Consider the following 27,905-nt stretch of genomic DNA (forward strand, 5'->3'; position numbering starts at 1 on the left):
GTGAACAAGCTTAGAATTGTTCACTTTTGTAGACAGACCTTTTTATTCCCTGCAAAATATTTTGAGGGACATAAAATGAAGTTGAGTTATTAGGTTCTGGCATTTGATAGATGAAATTGAAAAGAAAAGGTTTTAAAAAAGTTGTACTTTTTATAATGCTAATTAGGTGTGACAGTGTAGTGATGGCAAGTAGGCAGTGAACTCACAGAAGCAGGAGCAACATGTTTGCAGATAGTGACAGTTTCTAGTAAAGGATATATTCACATGGAGAAATTCTACAAAAGAGCTGAAGCTAGAAAGTGAAAACAGGTTCATGGATATAGATATTGTGTTACAAGTAGTTCTGTGAAATGTCTCTAAATCAGATTGGGCATTTGTGCAAGTCTGGTGGGTTCTGGCATACACAGTGATTGGAATGGAAATAGGATTCTGAGGCTGTTGCATAATGCAGTGCTCACCTATCGAAGCATATTTGTGTTGAACTTCAGCTCTGGGAAAATGGAACAGGCACTCCTCAGTGCCCCACAAGAAGCAAATGGGTAATGCTATGGTAATAGCTGCTCACAGGCTATCTTTATCAGGAAGGTTTTACCACAGATGTCTTGAGACAATGATTTCCCATCCCCTCCTGTCTGTTCAAACCACAAACATGCAGTTTAAGGCATGAAGTGATCTGAGCTGAAGGAGTTTTTAACAGGCTGAGTTAACCAGAGATTTTATCTGTTATGCTTCAGTGATCCATGACATGACAGATGATTAATATATGTATAAATTTGCAAGAATAGATAGCATTTCAAACACAGCACCATTTTTTCTCTCCTTGGCAGAGCTGCGCTGCACCCCGGGGCAGTTTGCGTGTCGGAGCGGGACCATTCAGTGCATCCCCTCAGACTGGAAGTGTGATGGGCGCCCCACCTGCGAGGATGAGAGTGATGAAGTGGACTGTACAGGTAGGTAAATCTAAGAGACTGCTCAGCCCTGTACCAGCTTACTGTGCAGCAGTACTTTGCCTCTTTCAGGTTGAGAGGAGTAGTGGATTTGTCTTTACAAACAAGCTGTGGGTCTGCTGGTAGATAAAACTAGCACTGGGAGATAAAAGAAATATTGAGAAGGATTCCACTGATTGATGAATGGAAAAAGATATTTGCTTTTGCAAATCAACTTTAGGTTTGATGATAAATGAAATAAGACATTGAAAGATGAAAGAAACAATGGGGAAGAAAAACCCCTAAATTGAGTAAGAATTAAAAATTAAAAGGAAGGGGTATACATTAGAGGGAAATCTTCTGTATCAGGTGTATTGGGAAGCATGTACCTCTCAAGTACCTCAGCCAATGGGGAAAGAGAGAAGGGAAATGTGGCTGGGAAATTTGGATAAAAAGGAGGCTGCATCCTCCAAAAATCCGAGAGATCCCAGGGGAATGCCCCATGGCCTCTCCCTTTATTCGAATAAAGCCAGAAAGGACTCCTCTCTCCCCTTTTTGGACATAAACCTCTGGTGTTTGTGGATTAATTTTCCTAACAAGGTTGTTTGGTTCTTTTTATTTGAAACTGGTGATTGCTGGGTAGAACTGTACCCATTATTAACAAAGACTGACTTGTCTTCTCTTCATCTTGAGCAGCTAATACTGCAAACAGTTTTTTGCTTGTCTGAATTATCCTTCCATTCTTATGGTCAGAGCAGGTATCCTGAAGATGAGGAGAGTTTGTGGTCTAAAAAGAGACTCTCCTGACAAGGAAAAAATGTTGCAGTTAAACTGAAATGACACATAAGCCTGTGGTTAAATTTGGAATTACTGATTTGGTTGTGTATCACTCAGACAGTGCTGGGTGACATTGCTGGACTCGGGTAGAGAGTTGTTTTATTGCTCCCTGTTCTGATTATGCTTCTTGTGCTTAAGTGGAGAACTTTGTTCTGCCAGACAAGCTGGTGTATTTGCACTTCATAAGCTCCCATGACTGGATGCTTTGAGGAGCCTGTCACCAGCAGTGGATCTCTGCTAAAGCTACTGGATCCTGAGCTGTGCTGAAAAAGAAGCAAAGAAATATTATGACTGTACAATCACAATTTGGAATGTTTGCAGTTGTTCTTGAAAAACAGGCTAGTGCAGCTCTTTCTGTGTATGTTAAAAGTGAATTGACCTGTAATTTTTTTTCTGTTAAGAACAATGAGACAGGTATCTGAAAGCATGAATTCAACTGTGGCACGATTGAAAATTTTTTATCTTTACAGACTAAATTACATGACTAAATTACTAAATTACAATGACTAAATTACATTCAAAAACTGTTTTAAGAAGTTCTTTTCCAGTGAACTACTACGTTTTCTTGGCAGAGAATCATGTGAACTCTGTGGCATTGCCATAACAGCATTCATCATTCTGAGTTCTCAGCTGTTTCAGAGAGGTGCTACAAAATAGTAACATTGATGTTTTACAGCAACAAATTCTTTTAAATATCCATATTATTTAAAGGAATTGGAGAAATAAATCTAACATTCAAACTTTGAAACTGTGCTAGAGTTAGCCATCTCCCCAGTGTGTACTATGGACAAATAATTGAAAGAATGACGGTGCTCTTTCAAGAAAACTTTTTGTGTAAAGGGGAAAAACAGTTGGTAGTTTGTTCTGACACTGAAAATTAAGCTCTGCCATTGATAGTCTATTTAAGGATATTTTTTACAATGTGGATGTCCTAAAGAAAATTGCTTTTATAGCTGTGCTGTTATTCTTCCTTTTTAGCCAACTTTGGCCAAATGTTAAAAAGCTATGGACCTAATGAAATTCTGGAGTATAATGGAATTCAGTGGCTAGGGGAGGGCAGAGTCATGTTAGTGTTTGGATTTACTCAAAAAGCACTGAAGACTTTGCTTGTGGGAACATCTGAACTTCCACATTAATAGAAAACTATTTTTATCTTCTCCGGTTCCTAATGTATTAGTCAGCAACTTAAGTTATTGCCTGGAGTATGCACCAGGATGGTGTTGACTAAGGACTGGAGTTCCAAAGAATGTTTGGTATATTGATAGGAGGAGGATTTTATGGGAGTAACACTTCTCAATACGTGGGTTCTGGTGTTGTGTTTGGGGTGTAGACTGTCTAGCCTGACATGATAAGAAGAACTTGAAGGTTAAAGAAATGAAATGTGGGAAAGTCTTGATTCACCACCATGTCTGTGTGCATGAAGAGAAGAATAATGTCTGTAAATACCAGAGGGGAAAATGCTGGACAGCAGAGAGAGGAAAGTATTCCACTTGATGAGAGGAATAATTAGATAAGTAATTGGTGAAAAGGCTGTGCTCAGTAAAACAGCCAGAAAGCAGGTGTGGTGTTTGTGAAAGAACTGAGATATTTGCACAGTAATGTGAGGAGTGCAGCCAGCAAACCAGAGGAACAAGAACTACTTGTGTAGGATGTAGAAACTATTATACCTGTAACAATGAACTTGGTGGGATTGCATGGTGACCTGCAGTGGGTGTTGAAGGGCAGGGGTCATTCAGAGCTGTCAGCAATAGAAGAGGTTGGTGTACATGGGAGTGCTGTGCTGGAACATAAGGAGGAGTAGCATCAATGAAAGTAAACCTGAGGGCAGAATCAGTTTGGAAGAGCAGTGAGTTTGTGTTGAGGAAAGCAGTACAGATGTGACAGTCACAGGAGGGACTGTCTTGGGACATTGATGGGGAGCTAATGCTCCTAATAATAGTAACACAGTCATACTCAGGAGTGGCAACTTTCTGCTTTGGCCACTGAATTAACAAGAAATGATGCAGCTTTAAGTGTAGAAAATGCCTTTGGATTAGATGAGCAGTTGTGTGATGATTCAGCTAAATGTAAATACTTTAATTAAAATGTTCTTCCCTTCAATAAAGGCGGTCTGAAGACTAAAAGAACTAGTTAGTGAAGCCACCTGGACTTGTGAAACTTGGAGAATTATAACATCTTTAAATTAAAAGGCATGAAAACTCTCTGAAGCATGAAAAGAAAGCATACAAGAAAGGGCCCTGAATCTGGTTGTGAAGCTTGTTAATCTTCAGCCTTTGAGCCACTAATGGCACACTCCAACATGAGCAACTCAGAACAGATCAATGGCAGTGAATTAGGGTTTTGTGGTGGTGTTAAAAGTGTGTTTCAGTGACTCCTTAGTCATGTTGGTGTTTTGAAAGGTTTATTACAAAGCCATTGTAAGTTGTTTGCCACTGTTGGTTCACCTTTTTTGGGCTTAATTTCATTTGTGTTAATAACAAAGGTCCTATTAAAAGAAGAGCATCCATAATTAATAAATTAGTTTGGTAATCATATACTGGCTGAAGTGCAAGTAACATTCCAAATTGTAAGAATCTTTGTTTGAATTTCTTCTGGCAGTTTTTTCAGAACACAATTAAGTAAGACATTTAATTCATTGACAATCAGAATAAGTGTGTGAGATGCCTATTTTTTGCTATATTTCTCTGAAGATTGTCATTATAGCTGTTTTTATTCTCTCTGTCTCTTATCATAATGACCATTTTCCTTTAAAACATGGAATTCCTCTCAGTCACAAATTTTCCATGTGCAAAGTACTGTTCCCCCTGCCCTTCCCACTAGGCACCCATGTGTCAGTGGAATCTGCTGCAGTGATTACCCTCAATCCATCTCTCTGACAGACTAAAACCAGTGTCTGCCTACTCCTGTGAGCAATACTAAAAATTGCTGGGAGGGTTCATTATGTAGCATGTGCCTGTGACTCGCTTCTGCTTAAGCAGTGGAGCTTCAAGAAATTTGTGGACTTTTCCATGTCAACAGTAATTGATCCTAAAAATAGTTTATCCCAAAGTGGTGTATTTTATGAAATGGTAGAAACAGGCATTAATATCTTCAACAAAGACTTTTACAAATGGAATTTTTTCTTTCTAATCACTTTCTCTCATGTTTCTACACAAGCAATCAAAGTAAAAACACAACTTTTCCACCTCTATAAAAGTTCTGTATTTAAACCCATAAGAGGGAAGGGATCTGCAGTTTACCTTTTACTGCTTATTGGATTTCCAGCTTTGCTTCTACCAGAATATCAGATCAGCTTCTGCAGATATCCTGCCTTCTTTGCAGGCCTTCTGGTGTAACTCACTTCAGGAAGCTGAGCAGAGCAGGGTTTAGTGTAGCTCTGGTGTGTTTTCCTCCCAAACTGCTGGCTTGATGTTTTTTTCTGTCGCCCATGAATGAAAATGGATGTCTTGAATTCGAGTGCCCTTCATAAATCCTATCCATATCAGTTTCACATCTTTCCCTTCTGATGAAGCAGCAGCTGCAGCAACCTGTTTTGAAGTGATCAAAAACAGCTTTGTGTTTTGTTTCACCAAGGATGTTTTGTATGCTTGAAGTGACTCTTGACATTTGTGCACTTTTTAGTACATCTCTTTTTTAAAACCTAGCTATTAATGATAAAAACCTCTGAACATTTCCACACCTTTCCTGAGCTCTTGCTGAACTCCTATTTTTTTTACCCTACCTTGTGGTGTTTAAATTATAAGCTGTTTTCTGCCAGTCCATTACTTTGAATAGCACTCAGCACAGCAGGATGCTGTTCTTGCTTGGCATTGATGTCCTTGCACAATGCAGTTGATAACACACAGCATGGAGCTGCTTGATCTGAGAAGAATCACTCCTCTCTAGGAGCTTCTGAACTATATTTTCAACTACTGAGGCACAAAACTGGACTTAATCTTGAAGTTCTCTCACCTCTCAAATTACCAGATGGAATTAGAAGCTTTGTAAACTTTCAGTAATATGCTGGACAGAAAATTTGAAGCTTTGGGGACAAGGCAGCTTTTATGTAAATTTTGAGAATCTGTGTGTTTAAACAGGAACAACTCAAATCTTGGAACTAATAAGATATGACAAGACCTGGTTGTTTCCCAGGCAGTTTAATTTTGACATAATTTGACATAGTACATCCATCCTTATGAAGGGATTTGCTTGAGTGACTTGACCTCTGTGACACAGTTTTCCAAAAGGTAAAAGGAGCCATCAGCATGGCAGACCTCCTTTCTGAATTGGTAGCTTCAAGTTTTAAACAACTGGAAATAGCCACAGAATCACCACTGTTAGACAACTTTCTCTTGATGGATAGCCCTATACTTAGACTATAATTGTGCTGGAGTGAATTAGATAGCAACTGTAAATTGGAAGGAGCTGGGTGAATACTAATCATGACTTGATCAATTGGGAAACACATTGGAGGATGCTTGTGCTCACTACTTTAATATTCAAAGGGTGAAAAAAAATAGTGCCCCATGGGTTCTTCCTTGAACCCATTTTTTCATTTTATGCACATTTATGCTGGCCAACTAGCCAGCAAATGACATTTCTGGAGTAATTATATAAAGTCAAAGAAACAGATCTCTATCTGTCTTGGCTAGTAAAAATACCACTGTTGCTGTTATTGCCTGCGATTGTAGTATTTAGAAGAATAAAGATCTTGGAAAATAACTGATCTTCCAAAATTTCATTTCTTTTCAGGATATGAAGTGTAAGCACTGTGGTGTAAGAAAGTGATGGCTTTTCCTTTGTGAAACACTCAGAGTTAGGTTCTGATCTTCTGAGTTAAGTTGTTATCTGAAGATGAGTCCATGGCACTCTAATTTATTTTTAAAGATAAAATTATTTGTAAAAAGGAAGTAGGAACAGCGCGTAAAATTCTTCTGCAAGAGTATTGCAGAAGTGGAATAGAAATCCAGTCCAATTACACCTTTGCCACCAGAATCTGCAACAGCTTTTCATGGCAGTCAAGTGACTTAGAGGCTTGTTAGCATTTCTTTATTGCCCTGGAAAAAGTTGTCATTGTTGCTTTTCTTGGGAGACAGATATTCAGGTCAAAGAGAAGCAATTTAATATTTGAAGAGCACCAGTTTATTAAGCAGCTGACAGCGTTGGGCTTGAAGAAGTGGCTTGTGGTGACTGCTTTGTGCCACTTCAGTCCTGTTTTCAGCATGAATCTGCTGACAAGGGCAGATGCTGAGGAAGGAATGAGTTCTGCTTCCTGGGTGGAAGTGATGGAACTCTTTGTGTGGGATCTGTGTAGCTGTTTTTCAAAGCATCTGGCATAAATTCTGTTAATTTAGGATGTTAGCCTGTGTAACCCTTCCTTAACCTTGCATGTTAAAACCTGTGAACTTTGGTTTTATTCCTGGGGGAGATAAATTGTTAAGTCCTCGTGGGCGTTCTGTTTAGCTGCGGAGGGTCAGCCATATGGTGCTGCATCTGCTCGCACTTCTGAGAGGGAACTGATTCTTCATGTGTTTGGTTCTGACTGGTTCTTTGGGTTTAGCTGCTACCATTTAATGCCATGGGAAAATAGAGCTCCCCATGCTGAGCTCAGTAGAATTTGATAAAGCATTCTACATTAGTTAGTGTTATTTTTAAAGCCTTGCTATAATTGAAGATTTGCTTTTTCAGTGTCTCAGTATCTCTCTGAAAATCATAGTGTAAATAGCGCTACTGAACCATTAGGATTAAAAACAGATTCTAAAACTAAAAATAGATGAGCCTTTAAAGTAATAACAAATCAGTAATTTTCACTGTCAAATAATTTTACTGTTTTGTGTCCTTTGAAGTGTATGCTGAGTTTCTTGGCACTGACTTCTTGCCTGTGATAGATAACATATTCTAATACTGAGCACCAGAATTTCTGCTTTATTCCTATAAGGCCATGTGAGTGTATTATGCACAGCCATTCCTTAATGGGTGATCTCTGTAGACATGTAATTCCTAGGATAATGTGATAATTAAATAGCCCTTGCTTATCCCATTAACCCAGGGCCAACTCAGTGTGCTAGGGACAGATGAGTGCAGAGTGACTCTGCTGTTCCTGGGCTCCAGCTAGGGATTTGTTCTGCTCATCAGTGCCTACATTTGTTCCATGGAGTGCACTGTTTGATGTTGGGTCTCGTGGAAGTCTTTCCCCCAGGTAATGCAGTGAACAGCCTGCAGCTCAGGGTTTATATTACCATGAAATTGCTGTGGACCTCTTGCTTTCCAAAGATAGTCCAAAAAGAGAAAGTTTTATTGACATGGTTTCATATATATTTCAAACAGATGTCGTTAAAACTGTTGAAGAAGACTGTGTAGCTTCTCTTTATTTGGGATCATGTCTTTGTTTGTTTGGTTTAGTGAGACTAAATGGAGCTAATCAGCTTTAAAGGAAAATAAGCAGATTTTTTATACAGAAATGAATGTCTACATAGCACTGGTAAAACCCTATTACCTTCAATAACATCTAGTAGTATTAAGTAACATACAAGCAGATATTTATAATGCTTATAGTGTTGGGTGTTAATTTCTCTCTTTTCAAGGTTAATCTCTTGTTTCCACATTAATCATTCTTGGTGCCCACCTCCATCCTTCTCTAAGGTTTCTCCCCACCACCATGCCAGCCTTCCTGCTTAGGAACCTGCTAGTTGTGCTGGCTATGGCCCACCCTGCCTCCACCTGAACTGTGTGCTCCTTACTTACTCCTGGTAGGCACATGGAGCCCTCCAGCCCCTTTTCTTGAATAACATCTTACACTGTGTTCTTCCTAAGTTACTGAATCTGGTGGTCATGTACACCTGGTAACCCTGACACTGAGATTAGGGGATGTGGGGGCTTATTTCAGAAGTCACCAACTAACTTTTCCTTTAGAAGCTTGAGAGTGAATAAAAAAAGCCCTGTTCTTCTGGCTGGAGATCAGTCTCCTTTCCTGGTTTTAATTACATCCTACATCTCAGAGCATGTGTTGGAAAATGTATTGGAGGAGTTGTCTTATGTCCTTGAACACACAGCTGAGGAACAAAGCAGCTGGGGAGTGGGTAGTTCTGTAAACAGGAGCAGATACAATGTGCTGGGGGTGATGCATTGCTGCAGCAGTTGAAATGATGAGCAGCAGGTCCTGTGTGCAATTGCCGGCTGGTGAGAATCTGCCAAACTATTTCATTTACCCTGCACGAGTGTGTAATGGCTTGTTGGTTCTTTTCAGTTGAAGGTATTTCAGTTACCTGCTGAGTAAAATGGCCAAGCTGTTACTGCAGGGACCTGCCATCTTTGCTTGCCCGAGTCAGGTATCACATATGTCTTGAATTAAAACCCAGAGAAAGTTTAATAAAACGAAATCTGCCTTTGCTTGCATCTTTCACCAGTAGTAACTATTCCTCCTGGTCCCCAGGCTTGACAGGGGACCAGAGAACTTACCATGGGAAGGAGAACATGGACTCGAGGCACAGTTGGGGGAGAGGAGCAGACACCACCCGCTTCCACACCGTCAACGTGGCTCAGCCCGTCCGCTTCGGTAGTAAGTTGCAGACTGGGAAATGTGGGCCATCTCTCTGCTAATTAATTTACAAATTCAGGCTATTTTTAAATTAAAAAGTAGTAGTCTTTTCTGTTTCATAGATTTTTGACCAAACTTTGACTTGCAATGCTATTTCAGGTGTTTGTGCATTTCTTTTATATATGTCCTTCTGTTACAACTCATTGCATAGTTGTAACAGAATAAAAATGGATAAAAAAAACCAAAAGAAACAAAACAGAATAAAGAGGCTTGAGAACAGAACTGTGAAATGCAATGAACAGAAAACAGTTTCTGAATTTTAAGTTTCTTAGGCAATGCAAAATTAATAGTGCAAGTTTAAATGTCATCCTCCTGTCCTGTGATTCTTTCTGTTAGCCCATGGGCCTGTGTCATCCAGAAATGCCACAAGACTTTTGTTTCAGGTTCCCTTAGTTGAGTTAATTGAGAGAAAGCAGAGACAGCAGTTCACACCATCACCTTTTTATTTCCTAAAGATCTGCCTTACAGTGGTGATTTTTTACAAAGCAACCAAGAATTTCCCCAGAACTTCTATCACATTCAATGATTCACTCTGGGGGCAGGATTATATGAATACTATTGAGACTGTAAGAGTAGGTTGAACACTTCACAGCACCTTGAATGTATTGCTAATCATCTTAAAGAAAGACAGTCATTAAATTGGCCACCTCCGGGGTTTTTGTGCTGCTTGTTTTTGCTTGGATTAATCAAATTTATTGGTTTTATAAAGATGTGCAGGGAAATGTGTTCCACAGTAGATGGTCAGTCTTAATTAAAGATTTTAAAGGCTGTGACAATGTGATGGAACTTTACTAGGAGCTTAATCTTTATAAAAACATGTAAATTATCAGAAACTGTAGTAAAGTAACTCTTCAGGGATCTGTAATGTGTGCACCTCCTCCTCTGGAGGTGAAGTGCACACACTACTGTGTGTACGTGCCCCAGTGATAATTGATTAGGATGCATTACCTTAAAGATCCTAATTTGGGGGGAATGGTTTCCCTTCTATTCTTCATGTTTCCTAGGAAAGTGCCCAACAGGATGGCAGCACTATGAGGGCACAGCCAGCTGTTACAGGTTGTATTTAAATGGAGAGAACTACTGGGACGCTGTGCAGACATGTCAGCAGGTGAACGGGTCCCTCGCCACCTTCACTGCAGACCAAGAGCTCAGCTTCATCCTGGAACAGGAGTGGAACTTGGAAGAAAAATTGGGAGAGGAAAACAACCGTGGGTGAGTAGGAAGAAAAGGACAAAGATCTCATGTTTACAGAGAATGGTTTCTGTGTGCTACAAATACTGGTGGTTTGGTTTGTGTAGAAAATCTAATGATAAAATTTACATCAGGTGAATAAGCCACTGTGAACGTGCTGGTTGGCTGTTAGGCAGTGCCCCATCTGTAGTTTATGTTTTAATAATTATTAACAGATAATTCAATTCAGCAGAGTCTTTTTATCAGCAGAGTCTTCTTATCTTCAGCTTGTCTTAGCAAGGTACAGGTGTTCTCGAGCTGCATCAGGAAGGTGGATTCAGCAATGACTGCTGCCGCACTGATGTGGATAAAAATAATTATTTAAATTTTTCAGCAAAATTTTGATTTCTATGAAGTACTTGTAGCTCTAACAAAGAGCAACTTTGAGATAGGAATGAAGTAAAAAGGCATTTTGAGTTGCAACTACTGTGTTTGGGTGGTTTTAAATATTTCTTTCTGTTAGTTCACAACAAACAATTCCTCCTTTTTCTGTGTATGGGATTTTTGTCACTCCTGGGCTGCCGTGTCAGATCACCAGGAGTGGCTGAGTAGTGGTGTGTTTCTGTCTGTGAAGAGTTAAATGGTTTGATCCAGAACAGTCTGACCTAGGTTGTTTATGTTCAGAAATACTTGACTTCTGGATGCTGCTGTATGATTTTTGGGTTTGAGATACTGAAATGCTGCCATGACAACAGAATAAGGTGGTGTTTATGAGTAGAAATAAAGGACACAGTCAGTTATAATTTGTAAACCTAGAAAACTAATAAGTATTTTATCAAGTATTTTCCTCTGTTCCTCAACTGTAGTCTCTCTACATTGCTTTTACATAGGAAGACATTAGAAGGTTCTGTCTAATTTAATTTGTTAATGTGTTTTTGGCCTGTATCTTTAGAATGTAACTTGATTTGCAGGTTCTGGGTGGGATATCAGTATGTGATCACCTACAGAAATCACTCTGTGATGGAAGGTCACTGGGAAGTTGCTTATAAAGGTGGGTCTCTCAAATTGCTGCTTACTTCAGTGCCCATGAAAATTGTATTAAAGCATGAATATGATTTGAAAGAACAGCATGACTTCTTTCAGTGGTAATGTTGAAATAGTATAGGTGAACTGCTTTGCTTCAGAGGGTAGAAATGGAAGAGTTTAATACTCAGCACACATCTTATTTTGAAGTTTAAGTTTTATGGGTTTTCATGTTGGCATGGAAAGAACATGTCAGTTTATTTGGATTTTCCCCTTGATTAAATGAGAGAAAGGGAATTACTCTGTAATTTCTCATTCTTTGTGGTGAATGTTTAGATGAACTGCTGATTCCTGGTTCTACTATTTGCAGACTAGTGTAGCATGTTTGGAGGTTTTAGCTTTTTAAAAATTGGTAGAATTTTGTATACTAAAAAACCACACTTGAATTTTGCAGAATTTACTTTTTCTTTTTAAAGTATTTTCAGGTAGTTTACTTAAACCATGTCAGAATTTGCGCAATCCCAGAAATATATCTCCTTTTATATGAAAAACTGAACATTAATTTGATGGATGTCGCTGGCTAAACCCTTTCAATTGCAAAACAAGCAGCTCCCTCTGCTGAAAGTGCAAAGCTATGTTTTTACACCTTTTATTATTAGCTAATTTATTAGTGAGATTAAAATCATAATACAAGCTCTTATGTGTACAATTGTGCGTTTAATTCCTGTACTGGTTTAGGTAATGTAGAAATTATAACAAAGATGTTGTTTTTTAAGCATCAGCACAGTGAATTCCAGTGTAGCATTTGAAAACTAATCTGAATAGGTTTTTTCTCATCCATAGTTTTCAGTATCCATGGATAATCTGAAAGGAAAACTCTCCTTTAGGTACAGACACATAATTATGATCAGAATTTTCAAACAGTTGGGTCATGAAAAATACTTCCTTTGAGACATGAATGCAAAGATTCTCCTTAAAAGGACCTTTCTTTGCTCTTTGGAAAGCTGACTGCACTGCCATCTGCTGACAGAGCGGTCACAACAGAGAGTTATGAATTACAGAGAAATCATCATAACTTTATCATGAGTTTTATTTAATTTGATGCATTATATGAATTTAAACCTTCTAAATAACATATAATCTTCTGTTTTTAAGCTTTATATTTAACAAAGAGACGCCTCTACAAAGTAAAGTACATAGTAACATTCAGTAGTTTGTGAAAAACTTTTCTTAGGCTTTTATTGATGCAGACTCTGAATTTCTAATACCTGTTTGAAAAGTGATTTAGGTTTCTAAAGCTTGAAAATTTTAATTTATTGTTGTGACATGTGGAACATGAGTCCTCCAGAAAATGCCCTCAACACCTTTTGCGCTGTTTGGAGCCCATCAGGATGCTGTTTCATGATTGAAAGCACCAAACTGTGGATGCCCTGGTGCATCCCCCCAAACATGGAGCAGCTCTGTGAGGGCTGCACAGGTAGATGCACATCTTTGGAAGCACTGGTGGGTGCATGGAGTGCCAGGCACAAAATTGCTGTGTGGGTTCTTGCTCCACTTGGTAGCAACTGTGACCAAAGTCAGCGTGGTTTGAGGAGGTGTATGACTATTGTCAGGCAAACCCCATGGGGCTCTGTGAAGCAGCACTTGTGGAGATGTTGGAGTATCACTTCTGGTTCAGAGTGACAGAATTACCCAGTACTTTGAAAACAGCAGCCTCTTTTCTATGTGAGTCAGCCCTTCCCTCCCAGCTGTTTGCCCTCCCCCAGAGCAGTGCTGGTAATGGGAGCTGCTGCTGGAGGACTCTTTGTATTGGAGTTGGTGTGCAGGAAATGGGCGATGTTACAGAGCCTTTACATACCCACAGGCTGCTAATGCCAATGTATCTTGTTCCAGGCTCTCCAGAAGTGTTTTTACCCCCTGTCCCTGATTTTAATAAGCGTGTGCCTGAAAAGGAAAACGTTTTCTGTGCCCAGTTCCAGTATTTCTCTTCTCATAAACTGCGGCACGACGGTTACCACGGCTGGTATGTTGAAAGCTGCTATAAGAAAGCTTCATTCCTCTGCAAAAGGAGTAAGTTGGGTTCAGTTCAGTGTTGACTGTATTGTTTGTTTAAATATGCATATAATAAGTAGCTGAAAATTGTTTCATTGCCCTTTCTAATTTTGGCCCAGTGAATTGAGAAAAAAAGGGTGGAGTTATATTTCTGCTTGATTTTAATAAATAAGAGCATATAATGTGTGGCTGTCACACAGTACAGAGTTCTACTAAAAAGTCATTAGGGAGCTGTATCAGCCCCAAAATAAATTTGGGCAAAAAAAGTTTTTTGGTTTTTTTTCTTAAATGCCTTGTTAGTAAACATTGCTCTTAAGTTATTAATTTCACATTAAAATGAGGAAACACTTATTTTAGAGTATAGCAAATTCCACTAAATTCTTTCCATCTAATTATTAGACCTAGAAGGGAAAGGCAAGTGGAGCTGACTGACTTAAAAGTGGAAAAAAAAAAGGCTTTTGCTCTGTATCTTCTGTATCTGCATTCCTGTACTCCAAAAGCCTTGATACCAGCAGAGATATTTGCAGTATTATCAGGTAATTTTAAACGTTACCTGATCTAGATGGTGCTTCTTTGCAAGGAGAAAAGTTGTTTAACTTGAGGGTTATACAGGGTGCAGCTGACTGCCAGGGAGGTTGTGCAGCCTCTGTCGTCAGAGGTTTTTATGACCAGATTAGATAAAACCCTGAGCAACCCATTGGGATGTCATGGCTGACTCTGCTTTGATCAGAGATTGAGCTCCTCAGGTCTTTCCCAGTATTATCTTCCCTTTGGACGCCAGCAGCTGACTGTGCATAGACTGGAGGGGACAGGCCATCCTCCCTGAGCAGTCAGTACAGCTGCCAGCTCCCAGCACTGTTGTCTCTGGTTTTGGCACCTGCTTTTAGGTCAGTGGGCAAAAGGCAGCTAAGCTTCCCCTGCTGGGCAGAGATCAGGTGCTTCCACTGATGCTGCTAGCACAGTGGAAGTACTATTGCCTGACTCCCTTTTTAAGTCCTGGCCTGTTAAAAGGCCTAAAGATTTGGTCTAGAAAAGATACAGCTTTTCCTAATTCCAGGGGAGAGGAAGGGAGCTGCAGCAGGCTTTGGCAGTGAAGTTAAACTTCTCAGACCACTTGCTTTCCTCTGTCTTGGAGGGGATGGTTGGAAGTGTGTCAGTTCCATTAAATACCTAAAACTCCCCTTGTCAATGAGCTGAAAATCATCTCTGTGTCCCTGGGACCATCCATTATCTTTCCCACTCCCTGGCGACCCTTTTTCAAAGTTCTTCAGTGTGAAGGCCTGGATTTTAACTGGTGCTCTGCTTACGTTTACAAATCACTTAACACAACAAATGAAGCTGGATTCCATGGACATTGCTGTGCCTGTCTGTTCTAGGCCAGACCTGTGTTGATATCAAAGACAACATTGTGGATGAAGGCTACTACTTCACTCCCAAGGGGAACGATCCCTGTTTGAGCTGCACGTGCCACAACGGGGAGCCCGAGATGTGCGTGGCCGCCCTGTGTGAGCGGCCCCAGGGCTGCCAGCAGTACCGCAAGGACCCCAAGGAGTGCTGCAAATTCACCTGCTTGGACCCAGGTACGACTCTGTTACAGCTTTGGCAGTAAAAGTCAGCTGAGTGCTCACCTTTGGGTATAGCTTTGTTGGAAACAACACATCCTTGCAGTGCCTCTGTGGCAGTGTTCCTCACTCGGGGCTCACCAAATGTGGTGGTGTTCACAGGGGTCCCAGGATGAGGGAAGAGATGAGAATCTTGACTCCATGTTTCAGAAGGCCGATTTATTATGTTATGATATGTATTACATTAAAAGAAAATGTTATATTAAAGCTATAATAAAAGAATAGAAGAAAGGATTTCATCAGATGGCTAGCAAAGAAAGGAAAGGAATGGAATGATAATAAAATCTTGTGACTGACCAGAGACTCTGAGATGGCTGGACTGTGATTGGCCATTAATTAAAAACAACCACATGAGACCAATCAAAGATGCACCTGTTGCATTCCACAGCAACAGATAATTATTGTTTACACTTAATTTCTGAGGCCTCTCAGCTTCTCAGGAGAAAAATCCTAGCAAAAGGATTTTTCATAAAATATGTCCATTACATGCCTCTACATTGCTGGGTACAACCATCCCGTGGGGAAGGGTCTCAAATCATGGGAAACACTTCAGGCTGTGGCTGGTTAAAATGAATTATCCCTGATGCTTCTTAGAAAGGAGAAGCAGTAGTTTATTTTCAGTTTGGAGGGGGATGATACTGTGGGTTTTTAGTAGAGCATCTGGTACATTTCCTTTGTCATGTTTAGTTGTCATGAAAACAAAACACTTTTCTCTTGAGCACTAATTAAGCATCTTTTTCTGGTCATGAGCATATTTATGTGTGTGAAGTGTTCATGCAGGGATCATGTGGGAAGCAGAGTTTTTAAAATTAAATAGAGTTTCAGTAATAATCAGGACCTACTACCTTAATTATTGGATTTGGCATATCAGTGCAGTTTTTGTTTTGGATTGATTAAGTCAATGATGTTGACTTTGAACTGTTTGTCAGTCAATGTTTTGGGGTGCAGATTTTGGGGAGGTTATTTTTCTGTACAGAAAAGAAATTTAGCTTGCTTGGAGTTTACTGTGAGAGCTGTCAGATGCTGGAGTAGATTGTGGAATTGCCTTCTGTGCAGATATTCAGTGCCTTGTTGGACTCTGTCCTGCACAGCCTGCTCCAGCTGATGCTGCTTGAACAGGGGTTGGACTAGATGATCTCAGGATGTCCCCTTTGACCTCAGCCATTCTGTAATATTGGTTTTATTGGTATTTTAAAAGAACCTAATCTTATCTGAGTGCATTAAGAAATTATTTTTCTGAACTCCTGTGGAAAATGTAGAAGGTCAGCTCTTCCATCAGAGGCTTCTATTTCAATCTGTTACAAATAAAGGGGTGCTTATTGGCTTCCAAATTTGCAGTCTGATTGGTCCTAACTAGAGAGATTAATCATTAAAGGCCACTGTCTCTCCTTGTGTCACATTTGTTCTGAGCTTTAAGCTTAACAGATGTTTGCAGCTAGTGTGGCAGGTGTGCAGTGAAAGAGTGGGGAAAAAGCAGGAGTCTTCCTCCCACTCTTATCAGCTGAGTTAAGACTTAGGCTTCACTTTTTTTATCTGCAGGAACAGTGTCAGCAAAGCATCATCCAGCAGACAGGATCAGATGGCCTGGGATAACCTCGTGTCATGTTCTTTAATCCTTGCTTATTGCTGTGGGTCTTAACTATTTCATGAATACTGATTTGAAGAGTGTATTTTACCACATCCTTTCTCATCCTTAAGCTCTTCTTCTGTATTGATGCTAAATGAGACTCTTTCATTATACTCTTGCTTGAAGTGTTCTGGTGGATTTTTTAGAAACTTAGTTTTCTAGAGAGGAATTATCAAGCAGTCATCCAACTTCTTTCATCATGAAGTTGCTTCAGCTAGTGATAAACACTGAAAATTTTAAATTAAACATTTCAGTTTTCCTTCTGGGTGGTTATAAATGACTATTCCAGATGACAAAAATTAATTAATTACTTTCTTTAATCAGCATGTATTTATCTTTCTCTGATTCTTTCATGTATCTTCCCTAAGTTCTGTTGCAAAGGAAAGAAAACAGTTTACTAATCAACAGTAAGTAAAGTAATCACCCAAGGAGAGACCTGGGGGAAATAAATCCTGCTGTTGGGTTGGCAGGTAATCAGCTCTTGCAGTGTGAGTGGGTGAGCAATGATTACAAGTGGTAACAAATATTACTCAAGGACTTGGTAGTAGGGGGATTTTTCAGTGGTAGGAGTAAGCTGAGCAATCCCAGCTATACTCACTTAAAAGATGCTTCTCATTTAGCCAAAGATAAATAGCAGAGGAATATTTTGAAACCAAGGTAGTCTGTCTATTGCTGCTCCATGTTGTGGTAGAAAATAATTTTTCTCTTGTGGCTCTTGTTAAGACAGACCTGCAACTGTGAAAAGGTAGTAGAAGAAATACAATACTTGGAAAGAGCTGATGTGGTGAAGCTGTTCTAGTGACTGAAGTGGTGCAGTTACAGGGCACTACTGAGGGTAAAAACAAGTTTTCTGAAATAATGTTTTGTATTTATGTGGGCTTCAGGTGTCTGTGATTATCTCAATCCCACCCTAGAGTCCATGCCCACTTCCTGCCACACATTCTTGCTCCTGCACTGTACTGTGATGTGGTTCTTTCTCACAGAAAAGTGCTGCCCTATCTCCACCTGGCTTCTCTTCTCCAGACAAATCTTGTTCCTTCTCATGGCATGTTAATACCAATAGTCCTTGGTTATTAACAACAGTTCTTGTCTCTGTTATTACTAACAGTCCTTGGCTGGCTCCGCAGCCACCTGGTTGTTGGTGTTTGAGACATACACATGAGCCCCTTATCTGGGAATTGAGAGATCAGAAGGATCCCACTTTGGGCTCCTGTTTATAGGGTCACAAGAGAATGGGCTCTAGTTGTAGTAATTTTCCATCCTGGCTGCAGTTTGAGTCAGTAACTTTCTTTGAAGGTGCAATAACAAAAATACCACTCCAAGTGGATTGTTATTCAGGCAAGAAAAATAAGTTTCCAAGGCTGTTCATTAAAAGCCAGATGTTCTTTAGACACCTGTTAGTTCCTGGGAACAGACAGTGTTTCTGATAAGCTCAAGAAGGCTTAGCCAAAGTGCAGCTCATCAAGGTCTAATGAGCATTTCTCAGATCATGGTGCAGCCTGCAGAGGGGGAATGCACCACCAGAGTCCATCCCATGACTAAAGTCAGATTCTCTGGGCCTCTGCACCCATGAGTGTGTTTTACTAAAGGCATTCCAGTGTTACTGACAGCCCTGAGTATTGTGCAGGGATGATGGAGTCGGTGTGGCTGTGAGATGGAGGAGGAGCAGGGCAGGTCTGTGCTGTTCAGGAGGCTGTGCTGGTTGGAGGTGTGTGACTGCAGCTGTTGAAGCTCTGTCAGTGGTACTTGCTAAAGGGTTTGACAGCACCCAGGCTTTTGTGCTGCACAGCCGGATCTGAGAGGGTGTAATGTTCGAGCTTTATGCGTGGTGCACTATTAAATGGATTTCTTCTTGCCAAGGAGGTGTTACATAATAAATGCCAGCCTGTTAGCCATGGGCTTGAATGATACACATTAGGTGGATTTTTCTGTTACTAGCATGTGTAGCAAACTAAACTTAAATTTTTTGTAGAGCTAAAAGCCTTCTTTTATGAGGAATCTTTGCTAAAACTTCAGTTGCTGTTAGTGAAAGGAAAAGTATGGAGTGGGTGTGGAGAGGTGGCCAGGGCCTGGCTGGTTCCTCTGGTAGTGACTGGGAAGAGAGGCCATCCCTGCTAGTGTTGGTGTCCTGTGGCAGCAGGTGACCACGTTGTGAGCCACCTCATCTGTTTCTTACCCACCCCTAACCTGGGTGTGTTTCTCATTCAGAACTCTACAGTGGGAAGTTAGTGCAAAGAGCACAGTAGGTCTTTAGGTCATTTTAGGTCATCTTTAGGTCATTTTAGTTTGTGTGGAGTACCTGTGCATGTGCTGCTTAGGCATAACCAAGGGGGATTAGCTGAATTGTGAGAAATGAATGCCTCTTGTGCCTGTGCTGGGAGTACAGTGGTAATTTGTTCTCAAGAGCCTTCCCTGTGTGGGTCTGGTTAACAATGGGTTAGAGCTCTCCAAGTTCTGAGCTCCTGGGCCTGTTTCTTGTTCTGCCACTTGCTTTTGGTATGACTCTAGCAAAGGGTTTAATTCCCATTCACCTTAATCTCTTCAGTTCCTGAGTGATTATTACCATGTTCCAATCACTTAGTGGTGCTGACCACTGTACTGGTGGCATGTGGAATTTAGATGGCCACATCTGGGTGACAGTGACAATGTTCAGAGATTTTTTTTAGTGGAAATGGAAGGGTTAGGATGTTCAGAAGTTATATAGTCTATATATATATGCCAGTTCTCAAGCCTTTTCCTCTTTAGTATAATACGATCAGCCATGCAAGGGAAACAAGTGGATGTGCAAAATGCCACTAACCTTTTTTCCAATATTCTGAGGCCCAAAGCCTTCAACGTTTTGCCCCTTTTCCCAAGGAAGATATTCTTAGAAACTTTCAGATCTTCTTGCAGTAAAAAGATAAATCACCTGATGATTCATGATTTTCTTATAGATTTGAAATACGGAGAAGTGTTAAACCAGGCTAATGAATCTCCACTCTACGTTTCTCTCTCCGTTACTGACAGAAGAACATCAAGAGAAATGAAGCTTGAACAAAAATAACAAGCTGTTTTTCTGTGTTTGAACAGATGGCAACAGCCTGTTTGACTCCATGGCCGGTGGAATGCGCCTGATCGTGAGCTGCATCTCCTCCTTCCTCATCCTCTCCCTGCTGCTCTTCATGGTGCACCGGCTGCGCCAGAGGCGGAGAGAGCGCATTGAGTCTCTGATTGGAGCTAACTGTGAGTATCAGCTCTCTCCTTGTGCTGGGTATTGACACATTGGGGTATGGAAAGGGGAGAAATGTCATTGTCTTGCCTGGCTGTGCCTGTGTCTTGTTGGGGTCTTCAAACTTGAACTTCTGTAGTGGATAATGGAAGAATATTTTTGTTTGTATGTGCTCCAAATCTGAAATATCTTCTGTGTGAACAATAGTCTGTAGTTTGAAGAGGTTAGAGTCAAATTTAGATGCGATGCAGGACAAACAGACTTGGGAGCAGGTGGGCCTGGGTATTGTGTAATTGCAGCAAGTTGACTTGGATGGGTTATGTAGACTTTTCTAGGTCTTCAGGAGACCTGAGTTCCTGGGGTGTGAAAAGTGGAAAAAAGTGTTGAGATCTGACTTAAACTGAAGAAGACAGCACGAGATAAAGTCACTTACTCCTTTTCCTTCTCTTGAAATAGTGCACCATTTCAACTTGGGCCGCAGGATGCCTGGCTTTGATTACGGCCCCGATGGTTTTGGAACTGGCCTTACTCCACTGCATCTTTCAGACGATGGGGAAGGTGGAGCATTTCATTTTCACGATCCCCCTCCACCCTATACTGCTTACAAGTACCCAGATATTCAACATCCTGATGACCCACCTCCTCCTTATGAGGCTTCTGTCAATCCAGACAGCATCCTTTGTTCCACTCCAGGTACGCAGACAATAATTTCTCTTTTCTCCCGCTTTTCCATTTTGGCTAGAGGATGGATTTTTTTAAGCTATAATTATGTGTTTTAGCAATTGTGATGGGAAAAGACATTTTACCAAAAAATCTGCAATTTCTGTGATGGAAAAGTCTTTTGTTAAAATGTATCATTAAGCTTGGTTTTTCTCAAGGGTTTTTTGAATCACTAAATTAGCAGTGGAATCCAATCTGTAAGTAGTTTACCTCTTAAACCTTACCTATTTTTGAGCCTAACCTTGGATGGATTAGCTGGTTACCTTTTTTCTAACATGCTGCTACCATTTTTGGCCTTTTTAAGATAGGTTGATAGAGTTTGGTATTAAGAAGTAGAACAAATGTCAAGTACAAGAGATTCTGGATGAAATGTATCCAGCCTCTTCTCTCCTCCCTGCTTCCCCCACCCACACCCCCCAAAAATTGACCAAAAATACCACTGTCTAATGATTCACCCAGTGCTCTTCAGTTTTGCAGCTGTGATATTCACATACTGTAGAAATCATTCCAATTTGGGATTTTATAGCAGCATATTTCACAGGATAAGTGAGCCTGATTAGTGCAAGCATCTTATTTATATGTCAAAGTTTTATTTTTGTTACACAATTTTCCTCTTTGCAGTCTCATCTTGTTGTGCATTAGCTCAAAACCAGGAAAAACTCAGAGCTCCCAGAAGTATGGATCATAAATCTGTTTGGGAATGTGAAATGGTAAACTTCACGTTCTGATTCTGCTTGGTTTTTTGTCCTTTGCAGATGGAGTTCTTTCTCAGGCTGTGCAAAGCAGTCCTCCATCACTAGGAAACTGTGATGTATCCCCACAGCTGACAGAGGGGTCGCTTCCTCCCTCAGTTGGTCCTTCTCCAGTGGAGCTGGAAGACTCTGCTGACAGCAGCACCTTTCTTGTCCCTCCTGACACACCCACAAATGAAAACACCCCAGCAGAAACTTTGACAGGCAGCCGCCACAGCCACTGTTCCCTCAACACCATTGTATAAAGGAGTGAAGCGCCAGCACCGCTCAGAGTTTTAGCAACTGTTTGCACAGACAAACACTAATCCGTGGCTTGAACTTCAGAAGGAATCTCCACTTTGTTTTTCAAACACTGCTTTTATGTTCTAGATTAGGATCGTGCCTCTCGTTTTTGGCTGTCGTTATTCATTCACTAATCAATTTGTCCTGTAAATATGGATTGTACAACTGCTCTTTTTTTCCATTGGCTATGGAGAGGAGAGCAGAGAATTCCTTTGACTTCTGAGGAGGTGAGAAGTATGGGTAGTTTGGGTTGTTGTTTTTTTTTCTTAACCTGAGAGGAATCAAAATCTACATCAGAAAAAAGCTGCTTGGATTTGGCTGGATACCACTGCACCCAGGAAACAGACAATGGAAAAGAAGGGTGGGGGCAATCACTGTTCAAGCAGAGAAGATGGAGCTGCAGAGGAGGGGGCTGGTGGCCTGTTTTATGGAGTGGGACACATGCCATCAGGAGTTACACTGTGTAAAACACAGTGCCTTGATCAGAACACCAGAGGAGCTGGAGCAGGAATGGTCTACGCAATATGTGACAAATGGGTACTGAGAACAAAGGGATCTGCAATGACAGTTACTTGTTGTATTGTTGGATAAACTTCTGGCCCACCAAGAAAACTGGGTGTGTGATGTCCCTTTAGTAGAACCCTCATGTGTGTTAGGAAGTATTTTAGGGAAGAGATGGGGGGCAATTAACTTTGATGCAGCCTGAGTTCACTGTGTAAAGCCCCTGTTTGTTCTAATCCCATAAGTAAGATTGGGGTATTTTCTTTCTGGTTTAACTTCTTTGCAGTGAATGGTTGCACAAAATTGGCCTGGATACAAGACCACCGTTCTTGCTTTTCTTATTGCATGCTATATTTAGCATGTGTGTTCCCTCCCCTTCATTTCACTTCTTTACAGTTCTACAAATACCACTTAAAAATGATGATCAACATGTACTATAGGTGATGTTTAATTCTAATTGGACACCTCTTCCTTATCTCAGTCCCATAAATAGCCAACCCTGTTCTGGAGATTTCCCCTGTGCCCCTCAAGCCATTTATCCAGGTCCCACAAGGGGTTATAATGAGGTTAGTGTACTTAAATCAATAAAGCAGTTTGCTTCAATCTGATATGTCAACTTAAATTTCCCCCTCGTATTGAACTCTTTCAGCTAAGTTAATTTACAGATGGCAAAGATTCATTCAATTCCTCACGATACCCAAAGTCAAGCACTGTTGGTTTTGATAATGAGTATAAAATAGTCTTTACAGCAATTTAAAATTTAAGTTTGGATTTCAGTGTACAAATAGTTTACCCTTTTCTCCCATACTCCCATTGCCTCTGCTTCTCCTTGACTTACTGTAATAGTCAGCAGATGAGATGAATTTTAAGGAATTTGTAAAGAATGCCTCTTGTGAGTGGTCTCCTGTTACCTTATGAAGGGTACAAGCCTAGAGGGACAGGAAGAAAGCACTGCATGGGGCTGTGTATGTGATCTATTTTTCTAGTAATGATGAGAAATCATACTTGTATGACAAATCCTAACCCACTGTTGTGGATTCCCAGTGCAGCTGACTCTTTCCCCATGGAATACGCTGCTACTTTCTATTCCCTGTCTTGCCTATAGGCTTATACTGTACTTGGGGATTGGTCTTGACAGTTCAACTCGTTTTGCACAGAAAGCTGTGAGTTTGGTTATCGAGGTCGTGGCTGGTGTCTGGCCTTGCAGGCACTGCAGACAGCCCTGACTCCAGCGGGAGCGTGAATCACAGTTCTGGGAGCGCTGCTGGCACACGAGTGGGAGGAAGCACTGGTAGGAAGCCTCTCTCTGCCTGGAGCTGTTCCACCACCCCATCCTGCTCTCTGCTGTGCCTGGCTCCAGCAGCAGTGGTACGAAACGAGAGGAGCAGTTCTCCACCCTGTGGGATCTCTGACCGAGTCCTCTCCGAGTTCCAAGTCCTGGTCTAATGAAGTGGATGGATAGCAGTAGTCAGAACCATGCATACAAATTATTGAGCATTTCTGAAGTATGAAAATAAAGCGGGTTTTGTGCATTTTTGAGCACATTCATACGTTTTATACATTGTATGTACTGATTTTTCTTTAGTTTTCTAGGTACGAATGCGTGTGTGCATGTGTGTGTTTCTGGGTGGTGATATATATATATACACACACATATATATATATCTATACATACTGTAGACAGTAACCTTTGTGCTGCGTCCAGCTAGGTGAAGCTAAGCACTGAGATAGAAATTAGGCTCTAGGGTTAATACTTCTCTTGAGCTGGCTACACTCTTGTAGGACAGGCTGTGATAGTGTACACTTAAATGGGATGCAAAGTCTATGCTACTACAATCTGTTCCTGAAAAATACTTTGTTAGCAGTGCAAAGTAGAAAATTTCCAATTTCTTTTGAAGCCAGATGGAATATTTGTTCTTTGTACTATCCTAGCGCAATAACAAAAAGCCTTTTGGCTTGGTTCAGTCTCTGAGGCTGTATTTTGTGGCTGAGGTGAACAGATAACCTTACCTCACACTTCTCCTAACACTGCGGGAATCTGTTCAATACTTTTGTATTTTACTTTTGGTTCTGTGGTGAATTTTATTTGCAAATAAGCTCTGTTACAACTGGCAACTTCATTGTGGCTCCTGGTTGTAGCTATTCCAAATGGAGGCTTCTTTGTAGAAGCCTCAGTGTGATATTTTCCCCATTGCTTCTGAGCCTTTCCCACTTGTGTATTGGCAGGAGACTGCTATTTTCTGTTTCCCCCTATCCTTCTTCATCTTAAATGTAAACAAGGGAAATTCTGCCTTGAATGGAGCAGCTCACTAAGTACAACTCATTTACCTCTCGGTGAGCTTCTAATTTGGCAATAAAATTGTCATTTCCCCCTCCTTTAATGTAGCTTTTTCACAATGAGTACTTTCTCTTGGAGTAAGAGCCTTTGTAGCAGAAAATGTCTCAACTACTCAGACTGCTGGACCAACTGGGGAAGAGTTAAGAGTTTTCTTGACAGCAGTGGACTCCTCAGCAAACCCTCCTTGCCCTTGCAAGGTGACTGGTGGGCAGTTTGTCCGAGGGCTGATGACAGAGAGTTGGTGCTTGCCCAAGGAAAACCTCTCTGGTTGGATTGCCATTCAGTGATGAGATCTCTGGAGTTAATTTCTGCATTGATTTTTCCCCACTGCCATTCACATCTCTGGATGTTCTTAACATCTGGTGCATCCTGAATGTCCCTGCAGCCCCAGCAGGGAGATGGCATTGCCACATGGTTTCCAGCAGCCTGGGGGAGCCCAGGGTGTGTTTTTCTCGGGCTGCCCTTGACTGCAGTTGTTGTCAAGTCCCAGCACTTGGTTCTGTGCCGGGCTGGTCTTGTCCCACTGTGGCCTCAGACAAAGCTGCTCCTCAGCTTCCCTGAGGTTCTGTGGTGCCATATTGAGGCCTCTGCTGTTCCAGAGCAGCCCCAGACACTCTGGTTTGTCAGTGATGCCCATCCACAGTCCCACAGCAGCCTCTGGCTCTGCACTGGGAGAGTTCAGAGCTGAAATGTTGCAGGGTGGTGGGTTCTGTTGTGCAGGATCAGCACCATCATTCAAGTGTGCGAGGAGCTTGTCTGTGTAGTGTTCAGTCCTGTTTGCTTTGAGCTCAGACTGTTCCTTCAGCCTTGCACAGCAGGACACTGATCTAGATGAAATATGAAGTAGGTGGACATTTTTTTCTGAAGGCTGAATCTCGCAGTTGGTGGGTGCTCTGCCTCCACAGGTGCCATGGGGTGATGGCCTGTTTCAGTACTTGGGAAGAAAATGTTTTTTGTGACCAGTAATTATTACCATTCTTTTCCCATCTCATGTTAAATGAATTTGAACCTGGTACTTAAAGATGGTTTTATCTTTCAGATGTGACTTCTCAGTGGCAAAACACTGATGTTTTAATGTTGCCTCGTACAATCCATAATGTGCATCTCTCTTTTTCAGTTGCTGGAACGTCTTTTTTATCCCTAGCTAAGGAACATGTAATATGCAGAAATTTCTTTTAAGTTTCCCTTGCAAGTTGGGAGCTGGACCATAAAATTAGAGCAGTTGAGTGTAGAGGAGGTGAATCAAAGTTCATGTTTGCTTCTCATGTTCCCCAGTCCCAAGTGAAGTAGGTGTTTCCTTGGAATAGATGCTTTCAGTGATGAAGATGTGCTTCCCCCCAATAACAGTCAGCGTTGCCTGCCTGCTACGGTACCACATAGCTTTAATTTTCTAGGATGTGCCCCTCGAGTGTTGCGTGGGTCAGGGTTGCTGCCAGCAGAGGTGGCTGGGCTGCACCATCCCTGTGTGTTGGGCTGAGGGTGCCTGGGAGGCTGTGAGAGAATGAGACACTGCTTTGTACCTTCCTCTGGAAAATCATTTTAGCCAGCGCTGCACTTGCAGGCTTCTCCTGTGTAGTTGGTTTGTGACTGGACTTAACTGTGGCAGTGTATAAAAGATTTTGATATTCTGTGAAATACCATGTAGAATTTAAATTTGATACTATAATAATTGAGTCCCTGTGACACTGGTTTTTGTTTTTAACTTCTTTGGGGTTGGCACTAATCTTTTTTTTTTTTTTTCAAGATGCTGTGAGAAACATTTCATCCAAATGCCAAATAAATTGTGTTCTGTAAGAGAAATGCTGTGTTCCAATGTCTCCTGATTCCTGCGTCGATGTGGTTGCCCAGCGTTGTGAAGGAGGGTTTTGTTAAATCACTCTTCTGAGCTGTGATCTTGCAAAAAGATCAATAAATGCATTTAACTTTGAGCAGGTAGTCTGCCAGAGTTCCTGTGTGTACAGGTTCCAGTGGGATTCACCTGTATTAGTGTAATTTTAGGAAGGTCTTGAGTGTATACCCAGGAAAATGAAGTGTAGTGTATTCGTGCTGCTCTCCCCAACCCCATGGGAAGCTGCTGAGTCCAGGGGCGGGGGGTTCTGCAGAATGGAGAGGCTGGTGCAGACTCCCAGCTCGCTGTTTTTCCTCCAGCCGCCGGGCTCGCAGTGTTTGCAGCGGGCGCTGTCGCTGTGGGGCCAGGTAGGGTCCCCTCCTGTCCCGGTGCCTGCAGAGGGCAGCTGCCCCTGCAGCCGCTCCATGGCCCTGAGCTGCTCGAGAGAGCTCCACGGCCCTGACCGGCTCCAGAGAGCTCCATGGCCCTGACCAGCTCCAGAGAGCTCCATGGCCCTGAGCAGCTCCAGAGAGCTCCACGGCCCTGAGCGGCTCCAGAGAGCTCCACGGCCCTGAGCGGCTCCAGAGAGCTCCACGGCCCTGAGCGGCTCCAGAGAGCTCCACGGCCCTGACCGGCTCCAGAGAGCTCCACGGCCCTGAGCAGCTCCAGAGAGCTCCACGGCCCTGAGCGGCTCCAGAGAGCTCCACGGCCCTGAGTGGCTCCAGAGAGCTCCACGGCCCTGAGCGGCTCCAGAGAGCTCCTGGCCCTGACCAGCTCCAGAGAGCTCCATGGCCCTGAGCGGCTCCAGAGAGCTCCATGGCCCTGACCAGCTCCAGAGAGCTCCTGGCCCTGACCAGCTCCAGAGAGCTCCATGGCCCTGAGCGGCTCCAGAGAGCTCCACGGCCCTGAGCGGCTCCAGAGAGCTCCACGGCCCTGAGCAGCTCCAGAGAGCTCCTGGCCCTGACCAGCTCCAGAGAGCTCCATGGCCCTGAGCGGCTCCAGAGAGCTCCATGGCCCTGAGCGGCTCCAGAGAGCTCCATGGCCAGCGCAGCTCCAGAGAGCTCCACGGCCCTGAGCGGCTCCAGAGAGCTCCATGGCCCTGAGCGGCTCCAGAGAGCTCCATGGCCCTGACCGGCTCCAGAGAGCTCCATGGCCCTGACCAGCTCCAGAGAGCTCCACGGCCCTGACCAGCTCCAGAGAGCTCCATGGCCCTGACCAGCTCCAGAGAGCTCCTGGCCCTGACCAGCTCCAGAGAGCTCCACGGCCCTGAGCGGCTCCAGAGAGCTCCACGGCCCTGAGTGGCTCCAGAGAGCTCCACGGCCCTGAGCGGCTCCAGAGAGCTCCTGGCCCTGACCAGCTCCAGAGAGCTCCTGGCCCTGACCAGCTCCAGAGAGCTCCATGGCCCTGAGCGGCTCCAGAGAGCTCCACGGCCCTGAGCGGCTC

General features: G+C 42.3%; 1 protein-coding gene across 1 annotated transcript in view; it reads left to right on the top strand.

Moving 5' to 3' along the window:
* DGCR2 (DiGeorge syndrome critical region gene 2) overlaps positions 1 to 26,434 on the top strand; it is a 45,648-nt gene extending 19,214 nt beyond the window's left edge. The window contains exons 2-10 of the mRNA XM_058037081.1: positions 828 to 950; positions 9,175 to 9,300; positions 10,344 to 10,551; positions 11,481 to 11,560; positions 13,426 to 13,602; positions 14,961 to 15,164; positions 19,903 to 20,055; positions 20,498 to 20,734; positions 21,517 to 26,434. Coding sequence (XP_057893064.1) covers positions 828 to 950; positions 9,175 to 9,300; positions 10,344 to 10,551; positions 11,481 to 11,560; positions 13,426 to 13,602; positions 14,961 to 15,164; positions 19,903 to 20,055; positions 20,498 to 20,734; positions 21,517 to 21,758 — 1,550 coding nt within the window. The 3' untranslated portion in view covers positions 21,759 to 26,434. The remainder of the gene's footprint in view (positions 1 to 827; positions 951 to 9,174; positions 9,301 to 10,343; positions 10,552 to 11,480; positions 11,561 to 13,425; positions 13,603 to 14,960; positions 15,165 to 19,902; positions 20,056 to 20,497; positions 20,735 to 21,516) is intronic.
* The last annotated feature ends 1,471 nt before the right edge of the window (positions 26,435 to 27,905 follow it).

Source organism: Melospiza georgiana, chromosome 18, assembly GCF_028018845.1.
Source record: "Melospiza georgiana isolate bMelGeo1 chromosome 18, bMelGeo1.pri, whole genome shotgun sequence".
Classification (NCBI taxonomy): Eukaryota; Metazoa; Chordata; class Aves; order Passeriformes; family Passerellidae; genus Melospiza; species Melospiza georgiana.